The sequence below is a fragment of the Monodon monoceros genome, unplaced genomic scaffold (genome assembly GCF_005190385.1).
Source record: "Monodon monoceros isolate NGI ecotype Baffin Bay Population unplaced genomic scaffold, NGI_Narwhal_1 Super_Scaffold_20, whole genome shotgun sequence".
NCBI lineage: Eukaryota > Metazoa > Chordata > Mammalia > Artiodactyla > Monodontidae > Monodon > Monodon monoceros.
The window spans coordinates 11,848,944-11,867,681 of record NW_021703777.1 but is presented as its reverse complement, the minus strand read 5'-3'; the positions used below and the strand labels follow the sequence as shown (position 1 = coordinate 11,867,681).

General features: G+C 36.6%; 1 protein-coding gene across 2 annotated transcripts in view; it reads right to left on the bottom strand.

The window, feature by feature from the left end:
* Positions 1-18,738, bottom strand: part of GRID2 (glutamate ionotropic receptor delta type subunit 2) — a 1,355,616-nt gene that overhangs the window by 615,273 nt on the left and 721,605 nt on the right. For both annotated transcript variants that reach the window (XM_029236088.1, XM_029236089.1), the window contains one exon: positions 16,873-17,078. In XM_029236088.1, the coding sequence (XP_029091921.1) occupies positions 16,873-17,078 (206 nt within the window). The remainder of the gene's footprint in view (positions 1-16,872; positions 17,079-18,738) is intronic.

The following is an 18,738-nucleotide window of genomic DNA, read 5'->3' as shown; positions in this document are numbered from 1 at the left end:
TCTGAACAATGTATTAGTCTGACCAACTTAGTCTTTCTCCACAGTGAGCCAATACAGAAGCCAATTAAAATCAGAAGATTGCTCGGAGAACCTTGGGCGAGTTTGATGATCCACACTTTCAATGGCTGCAGCCTAAGAAGTCTTGATATCTCCACCAAAACCCATTGCCTTTCCAATGACATTTATAGATGGAAGGTGCTTTTGCCTTGGGGAGGTTGGCTGGGAGATGTGTTAGGAGGCTAATGTATTAATCCTGCATTAGACGCTAATTAAAATGTTATTTTACTTGCCTCAAAATGTCAGTAGATTGGCTACTTCTTATGGGCAAGTGAACCTAAGTTTGGTTTGGTAACAGTAACCACATAAATATATATACTTCAAAGGTTTTTTTTTAATGCATAATGAAGTACTTGCAAAACGAATACATGACATCATTTGAATGTGTTTAAAAAAATGTACTCACACATCAGTGCATCATCCTGTGATATTTTGAAGTCATCACAGAAAACAGAATTCCATTTAAGTATTCATCTCAGTTTATAGCAATAGTGAAATGATTAAAAGGCATAGCATCTTCTTCCCAAAGTGCATTCTTAAAATATATAGCTCAAGTTTGATCTTAAGCAAATTATTTAATGGAGGTATTTATTTAATACAGAACATATTATGGGACTCATCTTTCCTACTTAAAAAGATACTAATAAGTTAACCAAAAGTAAAAGTGGACATTATGGAACTATACAAAACTATCCAATTCCTTCAACTCAAGGCTCAAAACCATTTCTGAGAAGCAAATGTTATCAAAATGATTGAAAAGGCCCTTGGGAAAAACCAAACCCATTCATCAGGAATAAAAAGATATCAGATAAAATAACACAGCAAGCTCTGCTATTTTAGTCTTTTCAAAATAGCTTCAAACCAAGACAATAAAGCCCAGAAATAGTGAGGAGGATAATGTGGACACATGAGAGAGAGAGACAATATAATTGAGCCAAAGAAAGCCATGGGAATGGTTGGTGGGATCCTTGCTTTCTCCCCAAGAAACGCAGATCTCTCAATGTCTCCTGGAAAGTCCAGGTTCAACCTGAAAAGGTGACCAGCAAAACTGTCTGTCTGCTTAATTGAGAAGTGAACCATATGAAAAGAAGTTAATTAGCATTCAACTAATAGATCCCGCAGCTTGAGCACTCCCGATTGAGCACTTTTAAAATGTAAGCTCTCAACTCATTTAAATATGCGGAACTTGAGCGCTTTCACAGCAAGCTGAGTACTGACTGAGCTATTCCTAAACACCCTGAGCACTTGTCCATGTGAATTCTTAGCCAGATTTCCATACCCCCAAACCCTCCCTCTGCCTACATAGCTGCTAATCAAGTGGTGCCTTCCTGGAAAAAATTCCTTTGCCAACTAGAATTACGTTTTAGACTTTCCTCTTTTATGTTTTGAGATAATTAAGAAATAATAATAATTAGTGAATATATGTTAGCCTGAAGTTCCTTCCCTCTAAAGAGGTAGCAGTTGAGCCAGTTTCATCCCTCAAGGCCTCAAGTTAAATTTTGGAAATTAGTGTCCACGCTGAGAGCTGTGAGACTGTGTGCTCAAACTTAGCTGCAGACACCACAAAGGATTTTCAACTGTCTACTCCTCCAGGTGTTTACAATCGGCGAGGGAGTGACGCAATCTGAGAATTCCCTAGCTCTTTACCATCGTGTTAAGGTTCTCATTCGGGCAGGCTCTCATCAATAAAAAAGAAACTGTTTTCATGATATGTAAGGCACGGTTTTTTTCTGCTTTGCCTTTTCACAAATAAATGAAATAAAGCAAACCATTAAGTATTTATTGAGCATCAACTGCGTGTATGTGCTATGTCAAATACTGATGAGAATATGAAATGTATAATAGCCCCTGACCTCAAGGATTTAACCATTTTACTGGGAGAAATTATGCAACATGCTGATCTATATTTTGATGTGGTAATTTCTCTTCTAAAATGTAACCTTTTTTTCTAATTTATCCTTTCCTTAGTCTTGATATTTAAATTATATTTTACCATTTTGTTGGGTATCAGTTTCCAGTCAATTTTGTGGTGGTCACAGTTAAGTTTAGAAGGAGGTGGTCATAAATAACTAAACAGCAAGTGCCTGGAATCAGATACTGAATATAACAATACTGAGAAATGCCATTCTAGGAGGCCCTGTCCAAGCAAACAGCTGACCTTCCTAGATTGCAGCTCTCTAACGCTAGTTGCACACAGAGGAAACAGAACTAGAGGAACAGAATATGCTACCCCCAAATACACCACTTTGGCATAAGGATTATTCTGAGCTGAAGGCAACTGAGGAACAGCAGATACAGGAAATACTAAAAACAGAACATAACTTTCCCTTTTGTAAAGTAAATTTACACTTATGAAGAAAATTTTCATTTGTAAAGGTGTCTCTCTCTCCTGTACCAGTGAAATGAAGATGACACTTAACAGCTCTTCTCAATGGACGAGACACTGACTTGAATCTGCAAAGCTAACCTTACTAAACACTCCTTATGTACCATACTTTTTCTAGTCAGCTTCCTGTACTTGCCACCTCCCCTCTCAGCAGCCCCCAACCCCTTTTCCTTTGTCTAGCCTCTTCTCCACACTTTGTTAGATGGCATTTACATCCTAAAATTCTCCTTGAGTCACATCTCTGTATAAAAAGAGAGGGATGACTAAATCACAAGAGCCTCTTATCATTGGAGACGGTACCAATTTAAATCTGCATAACAAACCTTACCCTTGTTTACTGTACTTTTTCTGGTCACCTCCTTATAACTTGCCTCCCCCATATCCTTCTTTCTTCGTTTTAGGTGAAGATGGCATTTAAGCACAAGTTCTAGTCAATTCTTTGAGTTACTCATCCCTGAATTTCTCCTATGTATACATGAGATATACATATTAATAAACTTGTTTGTTTGTTTTTCTTGTTAATCTGTTTTTCTTACAGGGCCCCAGCCAAGAACCTACAGGAATAGAAGGAAAAAAATTTTTTTCTTCCCCTAAAGTTTGTGACTAAGTCTGTTTTTGTTTTTTGTTTTTATTTTTTTTTCCTGTTGTTTATCTCTTTTATCAGTTTGATTCTTGGGATGTCATGTGGGTAGAGGAAGAGATTGTTTTTCTCCCCTATAGAACAAAACAAGGATTACTTATTCAGAGATGAGAACTGGCTGTCTCAAATCTTATATCCTATGCTAATTTTAAACCAGGCTAGTTCTCAACCTGGATAATTAAAACAACAATATTAAAAATAAAGGGGCATCCCTGGTGGCGCAGTGGTTGGGAGTCCGCCTGCCGATGCAGGGGACACGGGTTCGCGCCCCGGTCCGGGAAGATCCCACATGCCACGGAGCGGCTGGGCCCGTGAGGCATGGCCGCTGAGCCTGAGCATCTGGAGCCTGTGCTCCGCAACAGGAGAGGCCACAACAGTGAGAGGCCCGCGTACCGTAAAATAAATACATACATACATACATACATAAATATACCCATGTTTTACCAGCTATTTTAACCTCCCCCCAATTATAAAAAAAAAGGGATTAGACTGAATGTTGAATATTGTTTAATTTGATCTCTTCATAGAAATTCTAGTAATCCACTCAGAAGTGATAAAAGATAGTCTAAGGAGGGGAGGGGTCATTGCTGAAAAGAAATACTTACTTTCAGTTATGTTTCAAGAAATTATTGGTTAGTTAGAATGTAGGGACTTGAAGATTGAATTCAACATGAGGCAAACACACATATATACATTTGGAAGGGAGAAAGAATGCAATTAGATAAGAAGGAAAATGTTTGGTTCATCCTGGTACATAGTACTTAGTTCTTATTTAAATCAGTTATAAGATGTCTAAAACCCTCAAAACCAAAATCAAATTTCATCTCAAAAATTTACCATTTATTTTGAGCTTGCTATATGCTATATATTAGCATACGATGTGAGATTTAAAGTTAAATAAATAAAAAACCTTAAACGCATGAAGCTTACAATCTAAAGAAGGAGAACAATAATAATGAGAATGCTGGTGAATGTTTTAAAAGATCCAAAATTCACAAAGATATGTGTCCCTTAAACAAAGCTTGAAAAAAACCTCGAAGTTAGTCTATAGGGAAATTTAAAGGGCTGCTTTTAGTTGTTTATTTTTTTGTTTCTTCTGTTATCAGAATTCTTATTTTTCAGAGTAAATATGAAGTGATTATTGTGTTGAGTGCATTTATATATATATATATTTTTTTATTCTATTTGTTTATTTTTTTTGCGGTATGCGGGCCTCTCACTGTTGTGGCCTCTCCCGTTGTGGGGCACAGGCTCCAGACTCACAGGCCCCACGGCCATGGCTCACGGGCCCAGCCGCTCCGCGGCATGTGGGATCTTCCTGGACCAGGGCACGAACCCGTGTCCCCTGCATCGGCAGGCGGACTCTCAACCACTGTGCCACCAGGGAAGCCCGAGTGCATTTATATTTTAAGGAGCAATTTTGTCTTGTACTGGGGTCCCCAGCATGGCTTAGCTTCAGCCATCTTAGCTTTCATTTTATGTCTGAAAGGCTGACAAGGTGGGAACACAGTGGTCTATTTGCTTAAGCTGCTTAATTATAAGGGAAGACACCTGGACATTTAGGGACTGACGGCTAGATGCCCTAGTTAGATCCTCTCGTTCTCTGGGGGATATGGTCCAACCTCCAACCTCAGTGGACAGTAAAATGGAGCACCCGGATTTGGTGTTTCTAGCCCTTAAGTCTAATTGCAGGCATTACTACCCTGAGAGACATTCTGCTATGGTCCATGTGTCTGAGTGCTAAACACCACAGAGGAAGGAGATGTAATAAAAATAGATAAAATAAATATGAGGTCACCACAGTTTTTACTAAGAGAACAGAATATACTACCACTCTTGACTCAACTGAGAGCTCAGTCCTCAGGGGAGTAAGGTTTAGTGTGGGATCCTGCTGTTGGGCTGGAGGAGATATTTTGCTGTGGCAAGACCTTGGACAATGATGCTAGCAAAAGCCTAGTGTGACAGTGATTTGTGAATTTTCCTGGTAGTAGCATTAGTCTATAACCGAGCAGAACCCTAGGAGGCCTTCCCAGAACAGACGTCCACCCATGTCCTCCGCTTGCCTTTTGTTTGTAGAAAACTTTAGTCAAAGAAGAAATTTAATCAGAGAAGTGAGAGAAAAGCAGAAAGAAAGAAAAACAGTCAAGCAAGACAAAATAATAATACTTTAGCCATTAAACAAAGTCAAGGACCTTTAGTTCTTCCTCAAGGACTATAGATAATATTTCGAGCCATGTCCTTTGAGCAGTTCTGCAGATACTGAAGCTCCCACCAGGTGGAAGAAGTTAACTATATGCTGCCCACAAGCACATAGACCCCAGACTGGCTGGAACCAGAAGGTCAATGATGCTGGCTCCCCCCGATTACCTCACCACCAACCAATCAGAAGACTGTCCACGAGCTGATCATGCCCTGCTCCTTGAACGCTATAAGACTCCTCACTACGGCCTCGAGGGCGGGACATATGGTCTTGAGGGCATCAGCCCGCTGTGGCCCCCTTTGCCTGGCAAAGCAATAAAGCTATTTCTTTCTACTTCACCCAAAACTCTGTCTCTGAGATTTAATCTGGCACTGGTATACAGAGGCTGAATTTCAGCAACAAGTCTCCAACTTACATTTTGAGCAACTGGGTCATCAACATACACACCTTGATACCAGAAACTTGTGGAAAGGTGAGAGGAAATGGTGAGTTTTGAGAGACCCTGGGATCTTGCACTATCAGTTTAGAGGTAACCAGTGTTCCAATAGTTTAACTGGTGGGGATTGCAAGAAAATAACTTCTATTATTTTCAACAACTAATGTGCCTCAGGCAGGTGGGCCAAGAAACATGTTACAGTTTGAAATGCAATTAGGTATATGGATTAATTACTAAAATTCTCGGCTACTTACACTGGAAAATTATTTATATTGTTAGGGAACGTCTGTTAACAAATTTCTATATTCTCCTAATGGCTATTATTCTGAATTTCAGACAAATGTCTTTTAGATTTATATTTAATATAAGTTCAAGGTCTGGTCAACAAAACTTTCTGTGATGATGGAAATACTCTACATATGCTCTGTCCAATGTTTTCTGGGAGTCTGATAGAAATATAAAATCTCAGGCTCATACCCACAGAAACAGAATTTTCATTCTAACAAAAGTCTCCAGGAGGCTAGTGTGCACATTAAAGCTTGAGAAGCAGTAGTCAAGAGCAGTTCTCTACTTCCACAGACTTTTGTGTGCCAGTTACCCAAGGAGGTTTTTAAAAACACCAGTGCCTGCACTCCACCGCAGAAGTTATGATTTAGGGTTCTGGGATGGGATCTAGGTAAAGGTATTTTTGAAATTCCCCATAGACAGATCCATATATCCATAGATATAAAAGTTGCATGCATTTAACATTGAATATGGATGGACAAATAGCTCTTAAGAAATATGCATGTTTTTAACCAGCCACAGTACGTCACAATCTAAAAATATAATTAACATCATTTATATAAAAGTGCACAATTGTATGTTTAGTGCTGGTCATTGATCACATATGTCTTAGTCAATGGCAATTCTGGCACTTACAAGATGGAAATATTATTGAGAACTGTAGAGATAGGCCCAGGTCCAGTACTTCTCAAATTTTATTTGGGCTTAGGACGGTAAGAGTAACTTTTTATCAATTTAAGCACTTTCATGAAAAACAATTTACTTTCAGGGAGTCAAGTGAACCTGAGTTCAAGGAGTTGGTGGATCTGGAATTTAGTGAAATATCCAAAAATTTCATCTTATTTTTAAACGCATACATACATTTTCAAAATGCTAGGATGATGGGTTTATTTTATGGTCTTTGTTTTCAAACCAATTTATCTTGAAATAGAGCAACCTTCATAGAATAGGGGCTAGAGAATTTAGAAATACTCTAAGGCTTACAATTCTAAAAACAGTCATAGAGATGTAAAACATGCACTTTAGCCATCAAAATCTGTGTCTCTGGAAATTGTGATTTCATTTGTACTGAAAGTTTGTGACGTTTTTGTTTGTAGCTATAGGGAGCTCAGGTCAGATGCACCAAGAAGGGGTTTGGATCATGCTGAAAATTTATTCCAGGACCCTCAGCAAAGGCCAACCTGTATTGTTACGAAATATAGTCAGGCCCATGCCCCTTTCTGGACCCCATGTTTCCCAGCCTTCTAATCCTGACCCCTTTTAGCCCTGCTTGATGAAATTTGGCAATGGGTAGTCATTATTGCCATCCGTTTCCTCCACAAGTCCCATATGAGGTTGACCACCTGAACCTCTTAGATTAAATCAGCATTACTCTTTTGTTCTGAAAGTTCACATTCAGCATATCTAGTGGTCTTGTCATATCAGTAATTAAATACTATCTTGTGAGTCACTGGAGTTCTAACAATTCCTTTCATTCCAAACATTCCTTTACATGATAATGATAATACATTTCTGCAACCTATACATTTGAATATGTATTCAATGATTATTAAATATATATTATTCAATATATATATTATATCTATCATAAGCACACACAGTAAAACTAAATCTAGTTAGTCCAAATATCCCGTCTATGCTTGACCCAAGACAACCTTAACATTCTCCTCAGCTTCACTAAGCTTTAAACACTTTTCTTTCTGACTCTAGGCCTTCGAGCTCCCTTTTCTTAGAGCATTTACTTTAGAACATTTGCAATTGTAAATTCTTTCTCTGCTCCCTTAAGATGTAAATCTTCTTCCAGCCTCTAGCTAGTTTTACAACCCAAGAATGTCTTTCTCAAGGACCTGGGAGCCATCCCTTTGAGATGTAATGATCAAGGAAGATAGAGTCTCTATCTCCAGATCTCTGTGGTTAGGTAGGAGTGTAACTTTGGTAAAGACCAATTACCAAACACAGATGGCCTAATCACATTGACCGAACTCCCCACCTTGTCCTCCAGTACTCTTCCCTAGCTCACCCCAGTGCAAAATCTCTTTAAAAATGATTTAATGGGAGTTAGGCATACCAATTACTTCTCTGTCATAAACAAAAATAGGATGATTTTTTTCACATGTATTGTGTGCCTGGAGAGGTAATATAGCATAGCCCACTCCTTAAGAATGGTCTAGACCTGGCTTTGCTCTTCCTTGCTGTGTGACCTGGGGCTACTTTCACAATCTCTTTTGTATCTCATTTTCCTTTTTTGTAAAATGAAGCCAAACACTTGCATCTACCTGTTACATTTGGTATGAGGATTAAATGTGTTAATATGTAAAACATGCTTAGAGCAGTGTCTGGCACATAAGAAAAACTCAATAAATGTTAATTACTGCTGATGGCAACTACTTTACAATGTTCAGAACAAACTCGGATTTCTTGCCTCCAATTAGTTATGCCTTATCATTTATGTATACAATTAATTGCTTTTTTGTGTTTTCATTTATTCTGTGCTAAAAATTTCGGGCAAACTGATTTGCCTCTCTGATGGCATGTCCAAAGACTATAATATAAACTTACCAGTTGAAGACTAGAGAGGTATTACTTGAAAACCAATTATACTCTTCCCCAAAAGGAATTAATGATGAACACTATTAGAAAACAGTAAAAATGTAAAAAATGATGACTAAGTTAACAGAAAATAAAATGCAAATAATCTACTTAATCTAGATGGACAAATGACTATACGTCATTCCTTTAATTTTTTATCTGTAGAATGAAGAAACTATTATACCCATCTCAATCGATTTTTTGAGGATTATACAAGATAACGTATAGAGTGATCAGCACAGTGTCAGACACCTGAAAAGGGTCCAGTAAATGTTGACTAGCTATTATTAGGGGAAAAGTAAAAAGCAGGTGTCATCTGCCAGCAATAAAAATTCCATGAGAACAAAATTTAGTTTTCCAACACTGAATAGTTCTATATCAGTGATTGTCAACCAGGGATGATTTTAATGCCCCCATCTACTCTTACTCTGTTTATTTGCTAACAACCCCTTCATTATTTCCTTACAACCTTTTTTATTCCTCACACTACTTTAATAAAAATGTTTTTTCAAAGTTCACCAATGATCATCACATTGACAAATACGATAGCTTTTCCTTAGGACTACTGGGTTCCATTCTTTCATTTCCACCAAACACAGGCATGTCTCAATCTAGATGTTCCAGAATAACATCAAATTTATGACTGTAATTTTATTTATTGTATTATCTCAAAACCTGTTCATTTTCTTATGTTTCTGATTTCATAACATTAACATCATTGAAACTCAGACTTGAAACAGGATCCATCTCTGTTCCCGTATCTCAACCTCATTTCACACACCTAATCAATTCCCAAGTCTATTAACATCATTTGCATTTTCTTCTTTATCCTGCTTTACAAACTTTCTACTAGATGTGAACATTGTTCTACACATTGTATGTACATTACACCAAATATAGCCTTCAAAATAACTCTGTGATTCAGGAATTACTCCATTTTATAGGTGAGGAAAATAAAGCTAAATGATTTTAAGTGGCTTGGCCAGGGATACACAGCTAGTTAAGCAAAAACTGAATCCAAATTCCATGTTCATGCTGCCTTTGTAGCCTGCCCCCTTCTTTAGGTGTGACATTCAAAATTTTTCACTTACCAGTCTAGTACAACCTTACTTCCCGATTTTGCATCCTAAAATTCTACTTCCTTTAGCCCATGTCCCCTGTCCCATTCAGCTCCTTTTAATTTTCCTTCTCAGTATCTTTATGCATGCTTTTCTTCATCATGGAAGGATGCCTGTCTACCAAATTGCCTTAAATCCAAATCCTAAATATAGGTTTCAAGTATTGACTTAGATGTTGCCTCATCAAGTAATATACATATTTAAAGTATTTCATATTTGAAATTAATGGACCCATATGTTCATATAACTTTAGTGTTGTGTTGGGTGGACACACATAAGTTTAATATTTGAATCCTCTTATGCTACAGTTTTGTGTATTCTATTAAAAAATAGAGTTTGCTAGAATCTTAATGTTCTCTACCTAAACAGTTTATTTCCCTCCTATTTATCTGTATTAAAGTGAGAAAAAGTCTGAACAGAATTGTAACTTAGGGGTACCTGCTTACTTTTCAACAAAGCTCCATAGGGTGGCTACACCTTCAAATCTGATCCTGTGCAAACCTAAATTACTGATTTTGTCAGTAAGCACTTAAGGAATTGACTAAGTTCTGGGAAAGTGATTCACACTAACCCAGGTTGGCAAATAGATTTAGACTCCAGTGCTAACTAAGATGCATTTGCCACGGCTGCCCAGAGCAGCAGAGCAGAGTGCAGTGATCTATGTTTTGGTCTGGAAATGGAAAATAATGGTACTTGTAACATGTATTGCCGCAATATTTTGCCATTTATATACTACGCAAATTGACTAAAAACTGGCATATTGATTAAATTGCTAATTTATTTGTTTGCCACAAACATATCTCTCTAGTGATTAAATTCAGGGGCTCACCATTCTCCTAGCTTCCAAAGATGATGTTGAGAATGGGAACAGAAACAAGGAGGCGCATAATTTTGAAATTATTTCACTCAGACCACAGTACGGTGTGGTAAATTGTGCCCGGCATACTATAGAGAATACTTTTATATGTTGGCAAGTCCTTGCCTTCTAGGTCTGATGTCTTTCTTTTCTAAGCAGTAATAGAAAAACACCGCCAAATTCTAATCCTCAAATTTATCATTAGGTCTATTTTAACTAATCTCTTTGTTTTTGTTTTGTCCATATTACTTCATGGAGGGAAAACTCAATATAAATTTAATTACTCTTGGATTCAATCACATTCCAGACGTGCTTTGATAAGACTATAGTAAATTATGGAAAGAATTTCTTGAAGTAGCTAAGACTTCTCAGTACCTGATAACAAAAGAAATGTTGTTTTATTTTTAGGTCTGTGTAATCTTATACATTATCTACAAACTTCATTTGATTAAGTTTTGGATAGCAACTTTGTTTTCTTGATTTTCAATTCCATTTGGGAGTTGAGAAGAGTAACTTTCCTGTTTATTTTCTTGTGGTTCTATTATTTTGTACATTCTATGTTTACAACATTCCCCTTATTAATCTGTCTGTTCTTTGAGGCTAGACCCATATATCTTTCATGATTGTATTCCTAGCAACATTAGCCACATTGTCTTGCACAGAATAGCTTTAAACATATTGTCTGAATGAATGAATAAATGAATACTGGATTAGAGAAGAATTTCAATTCCCTTGTCTTGAAGGTTGAAGCAACTGTGATTTTAGATTTCAAATATGAGCATAACCTTCACTTATGTTCAGGTTATTTCCTTGTTTAACTTCATTTAAATAAATAGAATAGAATGAAAATGTTGAACCCATCAAAAACCTGAATGAAAAGGAAAACTAGCAAATTAGACATTTCAAAGGCAAACACTGTTAAATGACCTTTAGATTATTAGGAGAAATTAGTAGCAAACTGTTCACCAATATCAATACCCAAGTCAGGGGTCACTGGAAAGAGGTGAGTTGGATCTGAGTATACACAGTATGCTTCTATTCACATAAAGTTTAATATGAATCAGAACTAGTTTATTGTGTTAGAAGTCAAGATAATGGCTATACCTTCAAGGAGGTTACAACTGGGTGTTGCCTGGAAGGGGACTCTGGGAATGCTAGTTATGTTCTGTCTCTTGATCTGGATGCATGGAAATTTGTTGCGTTGTACAGTTATGTGCATTATAATTATGTACATTACATTTCAATAAAAAGTGTACTTTAAAATGCATATCAATCATCTATGAACACAGTATTATTAGAGAGACTTTCATGCAATGAATATATTTTGGAAAAAATTATAGTCATATGTTCCTTTGTCTAGTATTATTACATTATCCTCATCTTAAAAACTGTACATTGCAGGGCTTCCCTGGTGGCGCAGTGGTTGAGAGTCCACCTGCTGATGCAGGGGACGCGGGTTCGTGCCCCTGTCCGGGAAGATCCCACATGCCGTGGAGCGGGAAAGGCCACAACAGTAAGAGGCCCGCGTACCGCAAAAACAAACAAACAAACAAAAACAACTGTACATTGCATAATGTCTCCAAATAATTTCTTTTATTTTGGTAAAAATTGGGTTATTTGGATAGCTACTTGATAACTATCATAGTAATTTGAATATTCAAAGTTCTCTTTTGATGACTAGGAACCTTTCTATATCTCTTGAGACAAGATAACTTCACTTGTTTTCTAAACCTTCCTAAAGGCTTATTTCTGGTAAGCTGCTTACATATTTGAAGTACTTTGCCTTTTTGTTGTTTGACAGGATCAAAGTTCTCTGGGATATAGTACAATGGAATGAAAGCTATTTCATAAAGTATGTTTTAAGGAATAAAAGATAATACCCTTTTCTTATTGCAGAATAAAAGGATTTCATGTAACAGTAGGGTTCCTTTCTGAAAATTTGAAAAAATGTAAATAGGCAATAATATTTATTATCATATAAGTAATAAAACTTGCCATTTTCAAAGAATTGATTTTTCTTATCGAACTGGAAAACTAAAAGTTAAGACCCAAAAGTTCTAATGCATATAGCCTTTCTGGAAATGGTTTAACTGACATAGCATCCAATGCAACATTTTCCTATACAAAAAATATTGTTTTCCAAAATATCATCCTAATCCATATTTAAATCAAACCATGTGAGCACTCTTTTTTCACCGTATTCATTTCAAGGACGCTTATGGGTACATTGTGATAACAATTTTCCACCGATATCACAGCAGGTTGATTTACTCAGTTGCACATAACTGCAGTATTTTTCTTAAAGCTTTGAAATCTTGAATGAGGGGCGGAGAACTAACTGTAGACATGTAATATATTAAATTTCTAAGACTTGAAAGGGAACATAATTAACTCAATGCCACATAATTGCTCCAGGGACAGAAAAAAAGAGGCAAACAGAATTGACATGCCCCTTTTTTCCCCTTAGCAATTAAATAACAATGCTAAGTGAGCAATTTCTTTTTTAAGACTCATTCTTTTGACTTAATATTTCCCTCGAATATTTTAAAAACTTTCCATGCCAACTTATAAAATGTAGGAAGCAGTGAAGCTGGGAATTCTGCTATTCCCTCTCTTTGAGCAGAATTTCTCCCTTCCTCCTCTCCCTCTCTTCGGTGCTTACAGAACCTGTCTCTTTGACCTCATCATAATCTTTAGTTCCTCTCTCTTTCCCATTATCCCAATCCATCAGTTCTTTTCTAGCTTCATTTGCCTTTCTATCCATCATGTAATCCACTGTAAGTCATTTCTATATATCTTAGGACCTGACAATCACGTACCCCTTTGACCGGCTGCCAACTTACTTTATCAGTTTCAAACTTTGAGCGTCCTCTACCGTCCACTATCAGCACTAGCTGCAAAGATATTGAACGTGGCTGGAGGAAGTTAGGGAATAATACTGATTAGAGCTAGGGAGGCTTTTAATTTTCTCAATTGTAAATTGGGAATTCAGACAAAATGTTATACGTTGTACTTTCCAAATCTAAAATGTCATGGTTCGATATATTATTTCTTCAAAACTATAACAATCATTCTTTAAAGTATCTTTTGTCTGTTAATCTCTAAAAATCTGAAAGAACATCCTGGAACTTCCAACTGAAAAAAGTCAAACGGGATCATCTCCAAAACCCCAATACAATATAAGGGAATGAACAGATATATAAATCAACGACCATGAGGAAAAAGGGACAGAAGCCATCAGAAAAGTGTTTTAAAATAAATTACTGAGGGACTTCCCTGGCAGTCCAGTGGTTAAGACTTTGCCTTCCAATGCAGGGGTGCAGGTTCAATCCCTGGTCGGGGAGCTAAGATGTATATGTACATGTACATGTACATGTATATGTGTAGGTGTATACCTGGAATGCCACACAAGACACATTGCCTCCTGAGAAGAAAATCAGGTGCTTAAGGAACAATAACAGGAGGTTATCCTTCTGAACCTTTTAAATCTTGAATCATGTGAACGCATAGTGTATTCTAAATACCAATTAAATTTTAAACATTAGGGCTTCCCTGGTGGCGCAGTGGTTGAGAGTCCGCCTGCCGATGCAGGGGACACGGGTTCGTGCCCCGGTCCAGGAAGATCCCACATGCCGCGGAGCAGCTGGGCCCGTGAGCCACAACTACTGAATCTGCGCGTCTGGAGCCCATGCTCCACAACGGGAGAGGCCACAACAGTGAGAGGCCCTCTCACCGCCATGAAGAGTGGCCCCCGCTTGCCGCAACTACAGAAAGCCCTTGCACAGAAATGAAGACCCAACACAGCCAAAAATAAATAAATAAATAGATAAATAATAAAAATAAAGGAATTCCCTTTAAAAAAAAGTAATTATTTTTGAAAAGAATAACTGGAGGGAGAAATAGGTGGACCAAGGGACTCTTGCTTTTCATTATAAAACCCTCGGTTGTATTTGATTTTTAAAACTATGTCCATCTCTCTCTCACACACACACATGTGCACACACAGTGAATTTTTATTTGCCTATCATTGTCTGCCTAATACAGTCTTATTCATTTTTCATGATTCTGGTAAAGCAAACTTTCTGTGAAAGTTTTCCTGACGCCAGCCAAACTCCTGCAGAGTTAGTCAGTTCTCCTATGGGATTCCAGAGCATCATCCGCCTGTCATTATTATACTATTTTTCTTTCATATTTTATTATTTAGTTACATGCTTGCCTCCTCCACTAAACTAAGTGATCCTCTAAGTCAGGAACTACTCCACGTCTCCAGACCTCCGGTGCTGTCTGTCTTTTGGATTTGCTGCTGCTTGCCTTTGAATGAACTGCACCTAGGACTTAAGCGGTCAGCCTATTCTCTAAGTGGGGAAATGTTCCTAGAACTCATGGGAGAGCAGAAGCAAGCTGGGAAGTATTTGAGAACAGCTAATGGAGCAACAGGAACCACTACACAGGTCAGAGAAGAGGATAGCCAGCTTAGGATAGGGAAGGCAGGTGGGTTCACATTCTTTCTGTCATTCCTCCTCGCCGCTTGAGACCATAAAATAAACTTAGTCCATAGTTTATAGACAGAAAATCAGAAAGACAAAGTGAATGGGGGAAAAAATGGTGGCTTGGTAGAGGAAGGGAGATAAGTCTCTCAGGAAAATCACAAAGATAGATTTATGTGTTTGAGAACAAAGTGGAAGCAGTAGATTGTTACAAGTATCAAAGTTCAGAGTCAAGGATGGGGGCCACAGCATGTGCTATGTGTCAGGTATACACTATGCGCTAGAAAAAATGATCCAGAAGTTACTGTTTCTTAAACATCTACTAGGTGATAGTCCCCCAGCCACCCCTTTAAGCCTTTTTATATCTCATTATTCTGTGTTACAAATATAATAAGCTGAAATCAATAATTATTCCCATTTTACTGGTGACAAAATGGAGGCTCAAAAATGTTAAGTAATTGGCTGACATCATGTGATCAGAAAGTGGCTGAGATGGACTTGTACTTGTCTGTTAAATACCATTTATTTTGTGAATTCCTACTCATGATACTAAGTCTGGTTCAAATGTGCCTTCTCAATGAAGCCTTCTCTGATCTTTCCAACCAAAAATGACTATAGATGCTTCAACTTTATGTCTTGTAATTTTAAGATTCCAACTTATATTACATTTCTTTGTATATTTGCCTTCAATCTTCCAGCAGATTTTGTGTTTCCTGAAAGGAAAGAACAAGCTCCTGTAGAATTGAAAATATTCTTTCTATTGTGGAAAAATCCAGTGGTTCAATGAGATTCTCTGAGTTATTTGCTAGACTTAGAAAGGTCAAAGTTCTATATTTGTCCCTAAACTGCATAACAAAGTTTTCAATTAAAATTTTAAAAATGTATCATTGATATTTTCCAAAGTTTTATTCTTATTAGTGATTTATATTCTGCTTCAATGTCCCTGATACCAATTATATTATAGAGTGTCAAAGAATTTTTAACACATTCCTAATTTGGAAGCTTTACAGCAGTACTTTGCGAGCTAAAGAAAGCATAATGGAGAGGTGAAGAAAAAAGTATTGGTGAAATGAAGTCATGAAAAATTTTAAAACTAATAATAAAACCCATGTGAAAGTATGTAATGTCATGATCAGTTCTAGCACTACATAAAATTAAAAATTTGAAGTAAGGCAAACTTACTTAACAATAATCTTTTGTAAGGCAGCACCAAAGATTTTAGAATATAGAGATTAAAAAGTCTTAATTGTATTTTCACAAAGTTTCAGAGCTTCTGGCCAAATGAACAGATACAATTAAAATTTTGAGGATCCAGCATCATAAAATGTACAGTGGTCATCACTTTGCAGAGTTTCAGACAATTTTAATTATTTGTCTTGGTACAGAGTTCACAGAGCAGAAGTAAATATGCTATATGTTTTTGTAAAAGGAATCATGTTTAGGCAACAATAGCTTAATTGAAGTAAATCTTTTCTCAGAAGTAAAATTTTAACTTGCATAAAAATTTTAAGTATTAGTTAGACAACTTGTTAAATCCACTCAGGTAAACAGCACTTTTAAATCCCCATAAGGTTTCTTAAAATCATCCTGGCTATGTGACTAAATACATATAAATACAAAGCATTCTTAGCAATTAACTGGACAGTACGGGGTAAATGTGATGAGCAAGGAATTCACTGTGCTACCTCAATTAGTGCTAATGAGAGTTGTGTAGTTAATTCCCTCATGCTGCTCTTAATTTTCATCTCCTCTGTGGAGTCTACTCCAAAACATTTAAATTTTACACCCTATTCCCAGCCCATGACAATTTTTACTTACCTCAGTAATGAAGGCTTTGGCTGTGGCAGGATTCATAACAAGGATGGCTCGCCTAAGAGTGTCTCGATAGCGATTCAATTCCTCTATTCTCATGGTATCAAAGAGAGTGGTGATCATTTTATTGATGTTGTTTTCTACCTTCTGAAGTGCAACATCCATCCCCTGCTGAGACACTTTGTCCAAAAACTCCTGTATTCCACGGATATCTAGGAACATCAAAAGCCCATCAAAATGTGAATTACAGCACAGAAGGGAGAGAAAAGCTATTTCACTTACATCATAATAGTTTATTGTTCTACATTGTAGGCTGTTAAAACTTCTAATTGAGGAGCTGATGGAACTCTCAAATATGTTTAAGGTTGAGAAAAGACGATTTAAGGTGTTTATGCGAAAAATGTAGGGATTGTTATTTTTTAAATTAATTTTTCTCCACTGAGCATTCTAAATTATCTCACCTCTGGAAGATGTTAGAACAGCGTAGAGAGAAGTGATGGGGAAGATCCTCACTTCCCTAAAGCAAATGTGACATAAGAAAGTACATTCCTTATTTTTCCTCAGTATTAAAGAGTGATATTAACCTCAGGCAAAACATGAATGTCATTATGGCTGATGAATCTGAATCAAGATTACTACCATTTCTTAAAATAGGCAACGATATCACTAAACTTGACATTTTCAATCTTACTTGAAAGATGGTTTTGAGAGGTTATTTTTGAAGGGTCTCAGGTCACTTAGACCACAAATAAAACAGCTACATTTTTGCCTGTTTTATGAGTACTACCTCCTTAGCTCAAATCTGGCCAACTTGGTAGAGATTGGCTTTTTTCCAGGAGTATGGGAATGTACTTTGTGTGTAAAACATAAATTTTAATAAAATATTCACACACCCATTCCAAAATAAAAAAATTTCTGAAAGATTATCAAATAAAAAATTGTGTCCATTTCACACCTAAATAAGGATGGTAAAATACAGTCTAAATAAAATGTTTATAAACTTGTATTTTGATGTATATTTAAGTAACAATAAGTGCCTGAAATGTTACAAATATTTTTCCTAGTGCCACATTGGCTGTTTATAGAAGAAGGGATCTAAACATTGATAAATATGATTGGAAGATGTACCCGGCACAATACAATCTTAATATAGCAGATTGCTTTGACTATAAAGTACTGTTTATTTTTCTGTATATGCTCATGTCATAAAACGTTAAAAGGGAAAAAACTAGTGAAAGATAAGGAGTGAATGAAATTGTAGGTTGCTTATTATGAATGGACTATATCTCAAAATTCCTTAATGTGCAAGACCGCAGGCATGTAAAATTTACCTCTCAAGGACAATAACAAGGTCATGTGTTTTTCAAGCAATATATAAGCCAATAGAGTAAGAAACAGTCACAAATTTAGAAATTAACATTTGCTCATAACCAAAGTTTATATTTGCAAGTTTATAAATTAATACTAATAATTTTAAAATTTGCTTTCTTCTTATGATCTGTTTTATTTTAAAACAATTACTATGAACACTATATGTCTAGTTATCTGATGATGCTCAAACTCTTCAGAATAGATAACTGTATAATTCTACCTTACATTCCTTATTCCTAATTAAATTATAAACCCAGGATGTCAGCATCACAGTAGCTTAAAAGAACAAAGACTCATCTAGAGCAGAACAAGAGATAAAAGAGCTGGAATAATAAAGGTATTATGTGCTCATTAAATATCCAGGTCAGAGAGTTCCTAAGGATGTAAGGTATTCAAGCATGCATTAAACAAAGGTTTAGATCTGATGAAATTTAGCAGATACAGGTAGACATATAACAGGACTATGTTCGCACTCAAGCATGCCTTCTCAAACTTTGCTGT